The sequence below is a fragment of the Ranitomeya variabilis genome, chromosome 4 (assembly GCF_051348905.1).
Source record: "Ranitomeya variabilis isolate aRanVar5 chromosome 4, aRanVar5.hap1, whole genome shotgun sequence".
Taxonomy (NCBI): domain Eukaryota; kingdom Metazoa; phylum Chordata; class Amphibia; order Anura; family Dendrobatidae; genus Ranitomeya; species Ranitomeya variabilis.
Window position 1 is genome coordinate 532,084,932 of NC_135235.1, and position 16,432 is coordinate 532,101,363.

At 42.9% G+C, this 16,432-nt stretch overlaps 1 protein-coding gene across 3 annotated transcripts in view; it reads left to right on the plus strand.

Moving 5' to 3' along the window:
- THRA (thyroid hormone receptor alpha) overlaps positions 1-16,432 on the plus strand; it is a 162,820-nt gene that overhangs the window by 93,856 nt on the left and 52,532 nt on the right. For 2 of the 3 annotated variants that reach the window (XM_077252376.1, XM_077252379.1), the window contains exon 2: positions 4,407-4,642. In XM_077252376.1, coding sequence (XP_077108491.1) covers positions 4,590-4,642 — 53 coding nt within the window. In that variant the 5' untranslated portion in view covers positions 4,407-4,589. Of the gene's footprint in view, positions 1-987; positions 1,509-4,406; positions 4,643-16,432 lie in introns of those variants that run through there. The other variant, XM_077252377.1, reaches the window with a different exon arrangement.

A 16,432-nucleotide genomic window follows, 5' to 3' on the forward strand; every position in this document is an offset into this window, starting at 1 on the left:
GCACACAACAACGCAAATGTGAACGTAGCCTTAGGTGTCATCCATCTTTATCAGCCGACATGCAAAGAAGGAATACAGTGAAGGCAGTTTTCTGTCTGTCTGCTCCTGCTCTCCTGTCTGTAAAACTGCATACAGACATTAAATTGAGGCAAGCTTTCCATTCAGGGCTCATAACTGGATTATCATGGAGAATGCCTTCTGGGGGATGGGGGAAGGAAGCCACAACACCTGTAGTACTGGAAGAAAATTGATAAAGAAGAACCTTTCACTTAAAAAGAACAGTTAGCATGTCATAGTCCACACAAATCAGGACAGTTTGTGGACGTGACTGAATTGTGCATCTAAAGTAGCTTCAACTTGTTGTGAAGGACGAGGGCAGCTAATCCAATCTTTTCTGTAGGTTACGTGTAAATAGACAGGCACACTTTAAATTGAGTCTTGAAATCTGCCATCGGGGTCAAATGTTAAAGGGGTTTTCTGTAGAAAGTTAGAAAATGTCTTGATGTCTTGTGATACACAACTATGTTGGGATTCAGAGATGCACAATCTGACTAGCGGTTTGTTTGTTGTACTATCTCTGTAAATGGCGGCTTCCATTTCTTATCCATGGAGTAGATGGCATTTTATAGGGCGGCTCGTGCAGTCATTTACTTTCCCTCCTCACATTGATCCATATAAAGTGTTGGCTCCAAGCTGCTGCAGACTGGAGTCTCTATGTGGGGTTGTGTGCCTTTCGTTCCTCTCCTCTTTAATTCTCCAAATCCTCTATCCCACATGTGGGATTCTTACCCCCCTTTCAAATGTCTTTACAAAGAGGCCAGATTGTTCAGTAGCCCAGTGGGTCTGGCAGAGGGAAGCCGCTTGGCTCCTGCACTGTCTGTACCTCCTCCTGTCCGTCTTTTTAATTTCACATGGATTTTCTTCTGAGAGAATTTGCCAAGTCTCTGAAGAGTTTAGTAAGAAATAGCGAACAACACAGGGAAATACACAGATATTGACTTCACTACTAGGTGAGAGAGAATCTCCCATGGCTCGAATATGAGCAGCATTGTGCGGAGGCATTTGTGGCATGCGGCGGCCATTGTCTGGGGGGTCTACGTGATGTAATGATGTCTAGGCAGGATATAACACCAATTTAATCAGCATTTATCTCGTCTGTCCAAATCAATGTAAATGTCGTTAGTGATTTTGTCATGCCAGGCTTCCTCTTTCTCACTGGCAACATTTGAGTTAACTTCATTATGTATGTGGTCTCACAGGGCATAAAGGGCAGAGCGCCAGGGGTACAGAAAAGGTTCACAGAGACAGATCCCTCTGGTGGCGTCCAGGCTGCTTGGTTGCCAGGTAACAGGAGTAGGCCCTGGCAGCTGTGTGACATGGGCATGAGACCAGACTTCTTTCCTAGTGATTGAAAGGAGGGAAGAGGGAATTGAACAAGCAGCATTTCTACATTGTACTGTAAATCGTATTATCATGAAGTCCTGCTTTCTCTCACTTCACCATTTTAGGTCTGCATACATCTAATAATGGTGGTGGATGTACCTGTATATGCCGTGAATGCCTCAGTATGTACCCGTATATGCCAAATATGCCTTATATGCCTCAGTATGTACCCGTATGTGTCTCAGTTTTTACCCGTACAAGCCTCAGTATGTACCTGTATATGCCTCAGTATGTACCTGTATGTGCCTGTTCCGTATATGCCTCAGTATGTACAAGTATAAGCCTCAATATGTACCTGTATGTGCCTGTGCCGTATATGCCTCAGTATGTACCCATACATGCCTCAGTATGTACCCGTAAATGCCTCATTATATACCTGTATATGCCGTATATGCCTCAGTATGTACCCGTATATGCCGTATATGCCTCAGTATGTACCAGTATATGCCTCAGTATGTACCCATATATGCCTCAGTATGTTGCCGTGTATGCCTCAGTATGTTGCCGTGTATGCCTCAGTATGTTGCCGTATATGCCTCAGTATGTACCTGTATATGCCTCAGTATGTACCCGTATATGCCTCAGTATGTACCCGTATATGCCTCAGTATTTTGCCGTGTATGCCTCAGTATGTTGCCGTATATGCCTCAGTATGTACCCCTACATGCCTCAGTATGTACCCGTATATGCCTCAGTATTTACCCGTATATGCCTCAGTATGTACCTGTATATGCCTCTGTATGTACCCGTATATGCCATATATGCCGTATATGCCTCAGTATGTGCCCATATATGCTGTATATGCCTCAGCATGTAGATATGCCCCAGTATGTACCCATATGTGCCTCAGTATGTACCCGTATTTGCCTCAGTATGTACCCATATATGTCATATATGCTTCAGTATTTACCTGTATATGCCCCAGTATGTGCCCGTATATGCCATAATGGGCCTCAGTATGTACCCGTATATGCCGTATGCCTCAGTATGTACCCGTATATGCCTCAGTAGGTACCCGTATTTGCCTCAGTATGTACCTGTATATGCCATATATGCCTCAGTAAGTACCCATATATGCCCCAGTATGTACCCGTATATGCCTTAATGGGCCTCAGTATGTACCTGTATATGCCTCAGTGTGTACCGTATACTCCTCATTATGTACCAGTATATGCCGTATATGCCTCAGTATATAATCTTATATGCCTCAGTTTGTATACGTATATGCCTACCCGTATATATATCTCATTATGTACCTGTATATGCTTCAGTAACTTGTGTGAATGGCTGCATATGTATATGGCTGTAACTTTGAACCTCCAAAATCTCTTAATTTAGCCATAGGCGTAGCACATATTAGATTTAAAGGGATTGTTCAAGTTTTGGACAAAAGTCTGTAGTCACTTTACATTATTGCAGACTCCCAAATCGTGACATAATTCCCCAGTATTCACCGCACTAGACGGCAGTCACGTCTTCGCATGTATGCAATTTGCATGCTTGCTGTCACATTCCGACTAGACTTGTTCACTTCTGTAGAAGTGAATTGAGGGAAGTTGGATGAGTCTAGTTGGCATGAGACGAGGCATACATGCAGTCAGGTGACCACCAACTAGGAACACTGGGAATCGTGACAACCCGGACACTGGCACTTTGCAATCGCATAAGCAAACTTTTGTCCCAAGCCTGGACAACCTTTTTAATTATAAATAATCTTTGTTACAGTCAAAAGCTACAATCAAAGCATTTTCTCACATATCATAAATTAAAATACATGTGGATATCTCATAGTTGCAGGCAAAAGCTGAAACCGTTTGCATAAAGTCCAATAGTTATGGTTTCTTTAACGGGATCCTGTCGCCTGATTCATTCTGCCCAGACCACTGGCAGCATGAATCAGAGCCTGGCGGCATGACTGCAGTCAGGAATATTTTTCTCTGAAACGCTGGAGTGTATATACCTGGCTGCAATTGTGCTGCTAGGCTCTGATTCTTGCTACCTTTGCTTTGTGCAGCATGAATCGGGTGAAAGGATCCCTTTGAAAAATGTCATCCCTGCAGTGAAAGACTATAGCGATCTGATCAGATCTGGAGCTAATCTTCATGTCTGTGGCCAGCGTTTGGGAAGTGAAACCATTGAGATAGTTGGGCAGTTTGGGCTGCCACTGTTCTATCTGGGTCACACAATTCTATCGGAGGGGAAACCTGGCATTAAATGTTGGAGAAGCAATGGACGTGTCAGATATTCCTGAACGTGCAATTCTCCTCTATTACCCTAAAATAGGCTTTTTAAACAGTGTTGTCTAAATGCGGAGAACCTCTTTAAGAGATGATGTGGTCTTGTACATTATGTGACCTTTCCCTAATTGCTAAGGGGAATGTATCGCATATTTCTCTGGCTACAGCAGAAGCTCTATGTTGAAGCAGGCGCTGCGGTTAGTCCAGACGTTGCCCCCCAAGTGCTCATGTCTTGGACGAGGGGGGAGGCAGTGGGATATGGCCTGAAGAAAATAATACAGGGGGCAGTCACAGAACCATCTAGTAGACATTACGGGGAGATTTATGTCGTACTGGAAAGAGCCACCATTAAAGTCGCATGTGAACAAAGGACGGTAATGAAGAATGTTCAGTCTGTAGGAAAGCTGTAAGAGGCTGGAATTAGCGGTCAGAGGATGGCTTTTAACATATTTTCAAGGAAACATGTTCCTTCCATTGTATCAATTAAGAGCAAATCGGTTATGTTATTGATACGTGCCCACTACCTCCCACATACTGCTGCTGGATCTCCCACATTTTTCAGAATATCGTTGAGTCCATTAAGTTTGACATGTGTCATCCTTATTTGCACTAGTAGTTTACCCCGTTTGTAACCGCTATGTTGTAAGTGATGAATGTGTGTATTTTCCATGCAAACAATATTTCCTTCTATAACCCAATTTTGTCCTCTTCATTTTTGTTTTTCAGGGGCCCTTCTGGACACCAGGCCCCATCTCTATGATTCCCTCTCTCTGAGATGAGAATGGTCGGTCCAGGGAAGGTGTAGGACCTGCCTCCATGTGAACACGGCGGCGGCCCATGAACCTCGGGCCACTGGGGGCGGAGCCCGCCTTGGTCTCTTCTGATTGGTTCTGGATGGAATTACGTTGAATGGACCAGAATCTTAGCGGGCTGGACTGCTTGTCAGAGCCAGATGAAAAGAGGTAAATGGCTTAGCTGCAATTACCGATATTGCTGTTTTGCTTCCCAAATGCTTAGTCAATGAAACAGATTTATTATGCCAAGAACAAGAATTATACGGTAGCTAAGTCTGGGAAGTGACTTTATGTCTGTGGAAAAATTCCTTACAGACATCAGACTCTGAAGTATTAATTTATTATTATATTTAAATGAATTACACCCAACTAGCCACAAATACTTGTCTTCCTAAGCCTCTTCTATACACTTACTGAAAGAAGTACACTTCCGCAGGCTCCCTAATGGTACAAATCATGTACAGATGTACGTGTATATGATAAACGTATATCTGGACATATCTGCCTACCTTTTATTACATGTAATGGCATATATAATAGTATATATTGGAATAACTCAGGCCTGAATGATTTGATGATTTGATAATAAAGAAGTGCAGTAACATGTTACATTCTTTTATTGAGGGACGGGGTCTGCAGGTACGAGATATCCAAGTGCCCTAAAAGGGGTTTTTTCAAAATTAGACAAACTCTTTACAGGAGTTGTCCACAATATTTAAAAAAAAAAGTCTCGTAATAACATAAAAAAGTGATAGTCACCCCACCTTTCGTTTGTCATTCCCTTTTCAATGCTTTCCCGCTGGTCTCTCATCCCTCTAGACCAGTGTTCCCCAAGTTCGGTCCTCAAGAGCCCCCAACGGGTCATGTTTTCAGGATGTCCTTAGTAATGCCCAGGTGAGAACTCCATAATCTAGACAGGCAACAATTCCATCACCTGGGCCATACTAAGGAAATCCTAAAAACACGACCTGTTGGTGGCTCTTGAGGACTGGAGTTGGGGAACACTGCACTAGACCCACAGAAAATGGGCGCACAGCCAATCACTGCCCGCTGTGTGACCCTCCTCAGCCAGTGATTGGGGGACGTCATCACAGCAGAAGGAAGTAGAGATGGGTTGGGGACCAGGCAGTCCCATAATGCCAGTGGCAGAGGATGAGTTATTCCTTTTTCTTCTTAACTCTTTTGTATCCTATTCTAAGCTTTAAATAATTGTAGAAGTAGACAACCCCTTTAGATTCCCTTGCAAGGCCACCATACTTGCCGGAAGTCACTGAGAAGCTGAAGGGAATCAGCGGGACATTTTAATACATGCTGATTCCCTTTTCCCATCAGTGTCATCCTCACCACTGATCCTGATCATAGCGATATTCTACAGAATTGTCATTCCCTAACGTGCAAATGTCGGCTTATTGATTGGGAAACTGAGCTCCCAGCATGATATTCCACACAGACCTCTGCTATATTGATATTTATATCTTGCAGTGAATGAAATCTTTTATCTCTCCTTTTTAATATTTGCATATTTTTGTGCATTCTCCAAATGAAACGTTCCATGTAAACAAGCTTGAAGGTTGGCTGGCCTACTTCAGGGCTGACCATAATACCATGCTGCGTGCTTTTGTTGGCTGGTTTACTTTGGTGGGTGTTTGTGTGTTTGAGCCAAATGCAGCAGATGTTAAGCTTCTATTCCATTTTCAGCGGTTGCAGGGTTTACCGTAGCACAGAGAAGGAGAATGAAGTTATACACATCTCCTTTAATTAATTTTCCATGCATTAGTGGGGTCCCAGGTTCTTGATGATGTGTGCTGGGGACCTCTACTGGGCAGATGGTCTAAAGTTACAGAAGCAGATTCCTCAGGCTGGTCATAGTGTACATTGCAGGCTATATTATTCTGCTTCCTCCCCTGCTTTCAGGCCATTACCTCCTGCAGATTTCGCTCTGTGGTGCAGTTCATGTCCCGCGGAGGTCTCAAGTTATAACAAGCAAGTTCGGAGAGAGACCCCCAACACACTTATCATTAAAATATAATGAGGAATGGTGTGAATTGCTAAGATACATGATGACGATGGCAAAGGATGCCTAAATAATTTGTCTCTGTTTTGTAGATTAAATGCAGGTAATGTCCATCATAGGCATAACACTACTGATGACAATTAGTAGTGATTGGCGAGCGTGCTCAGCACTGGGGATGGCGTGGTGCTGGAGTGCTCGGATCTCCGTAAGTAAATTATCTGAGTTGGCTGCAGACAGAGAGAATTTTTCCATCCTCTGGAAAAATGCTTGAGTTTGCCATTCACTTTATGCTCGCTACTCGAGTCGAGCACATCCGAGCGTCCAACCTGCTCGATTCGAGTACCGAGCACTCAAGCATTTCAGTTCTCAATCAACACTAGTCAATATGCTTATATCTTTCTTTGTAGGAGATTTGGCCATAAACCATGTTTGTAACAGCGTGACATTGGTAGTTAGCTATAGATATCTTTCAACATATACTTAGATAATGGGGCGTAAAGCTTCCTCTCTTATATAGCTGAAAAATCCTTCATATAGGAGCATAGATCTCTGCTTACTGGATCCATGTAAGTAAGACATGGGGGAAATGTGAGATCATGATTGACTGCCCACCCACTGCTTTTCAGTGAAGCTAATAAGTTTGGATCTCAGTTAAGACCCTTTTACATGGGATGATAATCTGCTGAACAACCATGCCCATACAAACATGGCAGCCATCATTTTCTGAATCCTTTTTGCAGGCCTAAAATAGAATTATTGTTGGGATTATCAATATTTTTTTCCAGGACAGTACAGCTCTCCAGCCTCCCAACTTCCTGTTTGCTGGTGGGTCCATTCCTAATTAATTCACATTTCGGACCAGCAGTATTGTTTCTAACCAAACTGAAATATGCACTCTCCCATGCTGCAAGATGGTGCAGCTATATACCTCTGCACTGCGTCATCAGAGAAGCAAAGTGGCACTGAAACTGTCTGGATCCATCGATTGAGATAACTTCTAAGCAGTGCTTACAAGCTCAATAACAAAAAGCTTGTAAGCACTGCTCTCATTGCCTATTAGCTACTACTGATGGTCTCCATAAGTCTGTTAACTAAGGCAAGAATTAAAGAACTTAAAGGGGTTATCAAGGACCTTTTTTTTTATGGGACTAAGAATTTGCACGGAGATCGTTGCTAACAACCTGCCTGTTATGCCCAATGCCAATGTCTGTGGCTTCCAGTGACGTCACGTTAACAGAGCAGCTGCTTCTCTTCCACTACTCTTTTGATGGGGTGTGACTCCTGATGCCATGCAGTCACGCCCCGTCAACAGAGTTGCCTGAAAGAAGAAGAAGAGTTACTTTGTTGACGTGAATCAGCAGAATCGCCGGCCAGAGCAGTCTGTGATCGCTGTGCATTGGGCAGATCAGGCAGTTAGCAACTACCTGCGTGTCAGTTCTTAGCCCCCTGAGAAAAGTGGTTTTAAACATATAAAATAACAAACAGAGTAGGTACTCACACTCATAGGGTCCAGCGCCGGCTCTGTGCCGCTGTTCCAGTCTCTGTGGTTTGGCTGCAGTGGTGAAGTCACATCGATAGCGCACATCACCACTGTTCTCAGCGGTTTACACCCAGCTGATGCTGGACCCAATGAGAGCGAGAACCCGTTCTGCACACGTATTAAAACCTTTTGGGAACTACTCCAGTGTTTTTTTTTCATTCCACTGCTTGCGTAGGGCTTCTAATCAAAGTTCCCTGGCCTTAGTCTTACACGTACCAGCCATCTTTCCAGCAATTTGTGACCTGCCGGATCGCTCCAGTGTTTGTTGGAGCAGTCCTGAAGTCACAACTCAATGTAAGTCTATGAGAGCCAGAACGAGGGCAGAACAAGGCTCCCATAGACTTACACTGAGAGCTTGTGGTCGTTACTTCTGATTTCTGGTCAATCAGAAGTCGCAAAATGGCGACGCAGGTGGAAACAGCTAAAGACAACGGCTGGTAAGTATAACACTAGGCTCAGGGAACTTAGATTAGTAGCACCACTCCAGCGCTGAAATAATAACAGTGGTTCCAAGTGACTTGTTTCATTGCTTCCAACCTATATTATTATAGAGGCACTAAGTAGGATAAGTCGGCCATTGATTCCAGTTTTTCTGTGTTACATTGCATAGGAAAGTATAGTAGACTATGTTATTCTATATAGTGGTAAAAAGGCAGTAAGCAGATGCCTACTGGCCCAGCGTTTGCCAACCTTTTTCTGACATATGCTGGGTGAATGGGGGGCGTATGGACACATCAAAGGTATACATAAGAGAACACTCCCAACGTAATCTCCAAAGAAGCCAAAAACAAGATGGGAACGTAGCGTCACATCTTTAACTGCTGTGTACAATAGCAGGGGTTTCAAGCTACAGTCTTTTTTTCAATGGAAGGTCATATGGGGACAGTATGTAGGCCAGTCATTATACATAAAACTTCATTAGAGACTTTACAAGTGAAGATTGTCTGTCTAGATGACTGTGTGCATTTAACCACAGGAAGGAACTGCTGCAATTATGACTACTTATGCTGTGTATGGCAGAGATGCCGAGGTGCTCTGTGCCGCTGCACTTACAGCTCACGTCATGGTTACTCCCCTCTCAGCACCTACTCTTCTCATTTATGTCATTAGGCTTGTGCTCTAGTCCTATTACAGATTTTTGTATCGCCCCAATATTGTGCAGGTTGGCGTCAGGACTATTGACACCATCATATTCTCTGATCATTCAGTGCAATGTTCATTATTTTTCCTTTGGAGGAAAGTTAAGGACAATTAATGCCACCACACAGGGATTCCGTCTTACAGAAACCTGAAATATAATAATTAGGAAAAGAAACTTCTGGATTATGCCTTTAATAGCCAGTCTGTACTCTGTAATGCACCCTCCATGCTAGCTTAGTAGAGACCGATGAGCTTTAGTTCATCTCTTTCCAGTAGATATTCAGGATTGAAGAGAAATAGGATGAGAACTAATAGTATTAGATCAGCAAAATAAGCTGCTACCAGAACTTATTCTATTTTTGTTGAAGATCCAGTTTATTTCATTCTGTGGGGAGTTAAAGGGATTCTCTGCGTCGGACAATCCCTGTTTGTGAGAAGAGTTCTATTTGTTTGCCTTTTATTATTATTATTATTATTATTATTTTTATTAATAATAATAGCTGTTTTAAGCCCTTTCTAAGAGTTTAGCATAGCCTGAAATGTACATGTCTGATCAAAGTCTCCTATGTAGGCATAAGCCCGCCAGGAAGGTATGTTTTGTACCTACAGCCATGACGCTATACGCTTTACTTATCAACAACCACCTAAAATGTCAAACAGGGATAAAGTCCATCAGGTTCAACCTCTTCTAGGCCACTTATCAGGTCTGTGGAGGAGTAGACCAAAAGAACCCGCTAAAAAGTTCTTTACGTTCTCAAAATAGGGGTAAAAAGTTATCTGTAAACTCTTCAGCGTAGGGTGAACTTTAACTATTCATATACTCGGTGATCAGAGTCTGCAGACCACTACGTATGCAATTTTGCTCACAGGATTTTCTTCTGGTCCTGGGTGTTCCTGAAGTGCACACTTCACTTTGTAGACTTATGTAATGTGTGGGAGATTGCCAGGGAAATGCTGGAACTCGTCTGTGTCCTGTGTAGTATGAGGGACAAATGTCACCACCCACAGCTGCAACAAATGGATGAGCTATCCCTTACTGGGAGACGTTTTCTGCCGCCTCTTCATGGCCTGGAAGGGTTCGTTGTGCTTATATTACCCCAGGGCAGAGTTGTAGCCAGGATTTCCTTCATCCTGGGAAAGTTTCAGTTCCACAAAACTTTTCAGGAGTTGTCCCATAAAAAACACATATCACCTACTGTATCCACAGAATAGCGGGTGATCCAGCTGCTGAGACTCCCACCGATCCCAAGAAGGGGCGCTCCCTTCATCTCAGTTGTCATAATCGGTGGGAATTCTAGTGGCCTGATCCGCGAAGATCATACATTTATAACCAACCACCTGGATAGGTGTGAAAAATATCTTGATTATGGGACAACCTCCTTGAAGGGGTTGTACAGATAGTGGATGATGGAGCCCCCTTTTGTAATAAAAAAACACATACTGACTTTATGCGCCGGCATCATACCAGCAATGTTGGTGCCAGGTCTGCCGGGGTGCGCATGGCATTTTTATGCCACGTGAGCACTGCAGCCAATCAGCTGCCACTAGTTCAACATCTGAAGGAAGTAAGAGTGCAGCAGCCCAATATCGGCTTGGCTGCAGTGTGGCGTTGTTGTGCCGTACAGGCCTAGGCGCCAACATTGCTGGAGTGGCACTGGTGCTGAAGGTGAGTTTATGTTTACTTTTATTACTTTATATGGAAAACTACTTTATTTAAAATAGATGTTGTTCATGCAGTGGACAGCCACTTTAATGGTTTTTTTAGGTGATTTCCATTCATAGTATAAACCACTGATCTCCAAAACTAAAACTCGCAGCATGCCATGGCTGTCACTGGCTATCAGGTAATGGCAGTAGTCAATCCATTAAAGCTGTAGAGGCACTGGGTGGGAATCATTGCTCCAAACCAAAACTATGAATGAAGGTTGGTAATACCATCTATCACTAGGACAGGCGTCCTAATAATACAGATCTTACATAGCACAGTCATTGTCATCATATGATTGCCAAAAAGTACCCACCCGCCTGTCAGCCTATTACACTAGGTTCGTACTCTCAGACACTAACATGTCTGAACTTTGGTTTTGGTTCATTACATGCAGATATCTCATTAAGGTCGATTCAATTTCTTAACTACAAATTAATTTCCATCTTTTTTCATCATATTGAAATAAAAAAACCTGCTGCTATCTCTTCTACCCAGTATCACCCTGCCCTCCCTCTCAAATGACCCGCCGCAGTCACAGTGGTAATCGTGATGTCAGACCTAAGTGGAGTGGAAGCTGATATTGATCAGAAATTGGCGTCGCCATACGATGCCGAATAAGAAACCAACTTCACCATCATTGTTGCTATAACATGGGAGGAGATGGTTCTCGTGCGGGTGAGCAGTGCCGCATACTGCTGTACCAGAGGACTGTATCTATGGGCCTAGTGTCTTCCTATACATTGCTGCATGACCCAGAAGAAACTCCGAGTGTTAGACATGTCTGGGAATCATATGTGGATCAGATGACTTTCCCCGGCTATTCATTCTCCGATCCATTATACAAGTAGGAGAATATTGTACACAGGGCTGTTTTTTTCCTAGAACATAAGGCCACTGAGTTTGGCGTGTTGTGTAACATGTATCCTAATGTATTTGCATGTAGACATGCCCTGGTGTGACCCTCCATACTGTGCTTATCAAGAGAAGACACAAGTTCCCTTAGAGCATGAAACCTAATACTCTTCGCCGTTCTTTCCTTCAAGGTCTTCTTCTTTATTACTTATAGCAAGGTGAGTCACCATCCTGCACAAGGAAGGAGTAATAGACGCTGCCCTTTAGATCACAACTTGGAGCCTATCCCCATTCATGTCACCAAGTCCTTGACCCAAGATCCCTGTTGTCTGTCTTGTCTACCAGGACGACATTGTACATTGTGCTAAGCACACATGTTGCCTCGCCAGTAGTTTTCCTACGTTCCCTAGACTTCCTTTATGGCGTTGTTTTCAGCCTAGTGTTATTCCTGACTGTTCCTGTCTCTCTGCCTCCCTCTAGTGTAATGCCTGGCTCTGTCTCCTGCCTTCCATCCATGTGCTAGCATTGCTTTCTGTTCTTTTGTGGTAAGCACCATGCTCACGGGATACAGTAGACGTGGATTCTGGCCTGTGTCGTTTGCAATGTTGGCCATCTGTATTTCATAGGTAAACCGTTTATAGGGTCTTGCGATGATGTAGTCATTTCTTAATGATGGACACTGTGCGAATGCACCAGACATCCCTGGAATCTACTTGTTATTAGTTTTGGGCAGGCTGGAGTATACTTTTACGGCAAAGACCATTGTCAAATATTTGCTACCAGCGCAGAGAATGCACTTACCTTACATGAGCCGGATTTCCCACTGCCCACTAGGCCAGACCAATAGCACTGCTCATCCAGTTCTTTCTATTCCATCGAGAGAAGGCCTGAACTACAAAGCAGGGCTGTGGAGTTGGTAAGCCAAACCTCTGACTCCAGCTTCGACTCCTCAGTGTCACTGACTCCGACTCCACGACTCCGACTCTGACTCCACAGCACTGCTAGAAAGGTTGCTGACATGCAAACAGGCTGAAAGGTAGCAAGGAAAAACAGATCTACCTGTCGTGCAGGGTCTACAAAGCCCAATGTACACAGGATGTAATAGTATCATGCAAAGGGGTAACTTGGGGTTTCTAAGTCCCAATGCAAAACCGATAAAAGGCCCCTTTCCCACCACATCTCCTGCTTTATGCGTTACATGCTGCTCACTGACCCATTTTTTGTCGGTTCTATACCGATGCTGTCAGACATTTGTATAACAGTTGTTGGAATTCCTTTGTTCACTTTTGCAGTGCCTCTCATGTGGTGGTCAGATGTGTGATTTATGATACATATGTAGCTAAAAGCACATAGATATATAGACAAGTAAATAAAATAAAATAGAAGTCTTAAGGAAACACATTTGCATGCCTACTGTGCTTGGCTGGCCATGTACGAACCTATCATGCTCCACATACTGATGCACACTGCCTAAATCTGGTATTCATGGGGCATTCTGATTCTTTTATGCCCAGGCCTGTCTCTAGATGCTCCACGATTAGCACTGCAGCTTGTAACCTTGATACAGTGATGCGCTCACCTACTCTACTCATCACATTACAACAGGTGACAGAATAGTGACCCAGTGCGTTTCTTCCCATAATATAGGGTTTATGTCATGGAAGATCAGGAGAGGACTGTCAGTCATTACATGTCTCACACTGGTAACGCCCTCTTTCATTTAAAATAACTTGTGGAGTCCGATTCTCATGGAGATCTATGTGCGACCCATAGATCTTAACAGCTCATTTACTTATAAGAAAAATATTGATTATTCTGGAATCAAATATCGGATCGCAGCTATCAAGATATCATTGTATTCAGTTTTCCATAACATGCATGGCTTAGGAGGCTCAATCCTACTGACAGATTCCCTTTATGGGGTCATAGGGTGACCGGAGTTCATCGGCTATGAACTGCAGTAACCTTACTGACATCAGTTTTCACAGTGTGAGAAATTTTTCATACTGAAAGCGGTGATGTCAGTAAGGTTACTGCAATTTCCTATGAGATGGGTGTGTAAAAATCGCTGTGTGTGCTGTGCAATTTTTTTCTCACACCCATTGACTTGCATTGGCGAGTCTGATATACGCTGCCACTGACAGCATGCTGCAAATTTTTGTCTTATTCCGATCCAAACTAAGAAAAAAAACATTGCAGATGAGCACTGAATCAGTGAATAACATTAGTCAGAGTGCAATCCGATTTTTTTTTAGAGGCTTTCACTCATCCCTCGTCCGCTGATGAGTATGAGCCCTAAAAAATTACTCTCAGGTGCCTCGCTTCTCCTGTTCCAATGCTACCCAGTGCCCTGCTTGGCTCTACATACTGCTGCAGCAATGACATCCCATCACTGGATGTCACCACTGCAACCAGTCACTGGGCGTAACAGTGATCTCTTAATGCCAGTAGGAACAAGTGTGGCAGGAATTATTAAAAAAAAAAATTCTCCTAAAAAAAATGGAAATTTAATTTGAAACATTTTCTAACTTTTTACCATTTTAGGTTTCATCCATACCAGTCGAAATCAGTATATCCTTAAAGGGTTATTACCATCTCCAAGATTTTATCTCAATATCTAGCAAATGTAATAATAATAATAATTACCAAATACATCCAATTAGAAATGTAGTATAGTTCTTCTGATTTGCTATGTCCCTTATCCCATGTAGGTCATTGAAGTAGCTTAGGTATCCATGGTTGCGACCATTCATATAGTGATAGTTTGTTAGCTGTTAGTGGTCGTAACCATGGATACCCAAGCTACTGCATAGCTACATACTAGCATACTACATAGTGAATTAGAAAAACTATACTACATTTCTAATTGGAGTTATTTGCTAGGATCCACCATTGTATGTCCCCATACAGGAGACTGTACAGAAGGTAGATTTCCACATCTCCCTACAGTGTCTGTCTTTTTTTTTTTTTTTTTTTTTATATAGCGCTAACATATTCTGCAGCACTTTACAGGTTGCACACATTATTGTCGCTGTTGAGGCTCACAATCTAAATTCCCTATCAGTATGTCTTTGGAATGTGGGAGGAAACCCACGCAAACACAGAGAGAACATACAAACTCTTTGCAGATGATGTCCTTAGTGGGGTTTGAACCCAGGACCCCAGTGCTGCAAGGCTGCAGTGCTATCCACTGCGCCACCGTGTCTCCCTCTCTTGCCTCTGGGCTTCTCCATTTGAGCTCACACACATGGTAGTGAAGTCTCAATCCAGGAATAGAGACCACTGCTTCCAATTAGACTTGCTGAGAACACCATATACTTTACATTTTAACCATTTTGCCCCTGGTGCAGTGTGCAATGATGCTGAGTTTTAGGCTGCCGTCACACTAGCAGTATTTGGTCAGTATTTTACATCAGTATTTGTAAGCCAAAACCAGGAGTGGGTGATAAATGCAGAAGTGGTGCAGATGGTTCTATTATACTTTTCCTCTGATTGTTCCACTCCTGGTTTTGGCTTACACATACTGATGTAAAATACTGACCAAATACTGCTAGTGTGACGGCAGCCTGAGGGCTATGGACGGTTTTTTTGGCCTCCACTGAACCTGCCGTGCGTTCATTGATATAATGCACTCCTGCTTGTCTGTGTCGAGTCATAAGTGTTTAGGACTGGAATGAAGTTAGGCAACTCTGGAACCGGATACCCTGAGATGACCTTTTCATGTTCGGCCCTGCAACCCTGACCGGTCTGGTTTGACAGTACATGTTCTTATTTGTATGAACTCACAACACAATAGTGAAAATGTATTTTTACTAGTACATTAGATTTGTTTGATCTCCTTCCGTGTCTACCATTATCCGAAACCACAAATTCAATTGAAACCATTTATATTATTCAGGCACCAAACTGTACACTGATTATTGCTTAAGCTCACAAAATAGATACCGCCCGCTTGCTGACTGTACACTAATAAACCTAGCTGGGGCTTACAGGTACACAACCTCAAAGGCTTCTCTACTTTTTACAATCCATTTGCAGTGGGAGAAACTAGCAGCAAGTGTTTAGTTTCACTACAGCTCCCCCACAGGAAAAATGAAGTATTGCAGTTCCAATTGAAATCAATGAACGCATGGTCCTCCAGAGCGAGAGGAGTTGTTTCGGGACACTTTATGAGGTTCCCTATATGTAAAGCAATGTTTCTACCATGGGTATTTGGTGAGTTTCTGATGTTGCAGATTTTCTGCAGCATTTCTGCACCTATTAGGTAAATTAGGCTATTGGCATTTTTTTTTCATTGCGTTTTGAGTGCATTTTTTAAAATGTGTTTTCCTCATGTTTTTGATGCTGTGGTTGTCCTCTCTATTTGTGCTATGTCATATTTTAAATAAAGCTATTTGTTTTTGATACTTTCTGGTACTTGGCTTTAACAAAACTTTATTCATACAGTCATGTGTAGATCACAAGGTTTTTTTAATTGCAGATTACTGTATATGCATCTAAAGCAAACCTATGGAAAACATCTGTGTTCAATCAGATAAATTTATAAACCATCCACTTTGCTGGAACTGTAAGACGCTGTGTTTTTTGCACAACAACAATATGCAGCATCAAAAACTCTTCGTGTGAAGTTAACTTAAAGGGAACGTGTCACCATGAAAATGCAGTCCAGTCTGCAGGTAGCATGTTTTAGAGTAGGGGAAGACT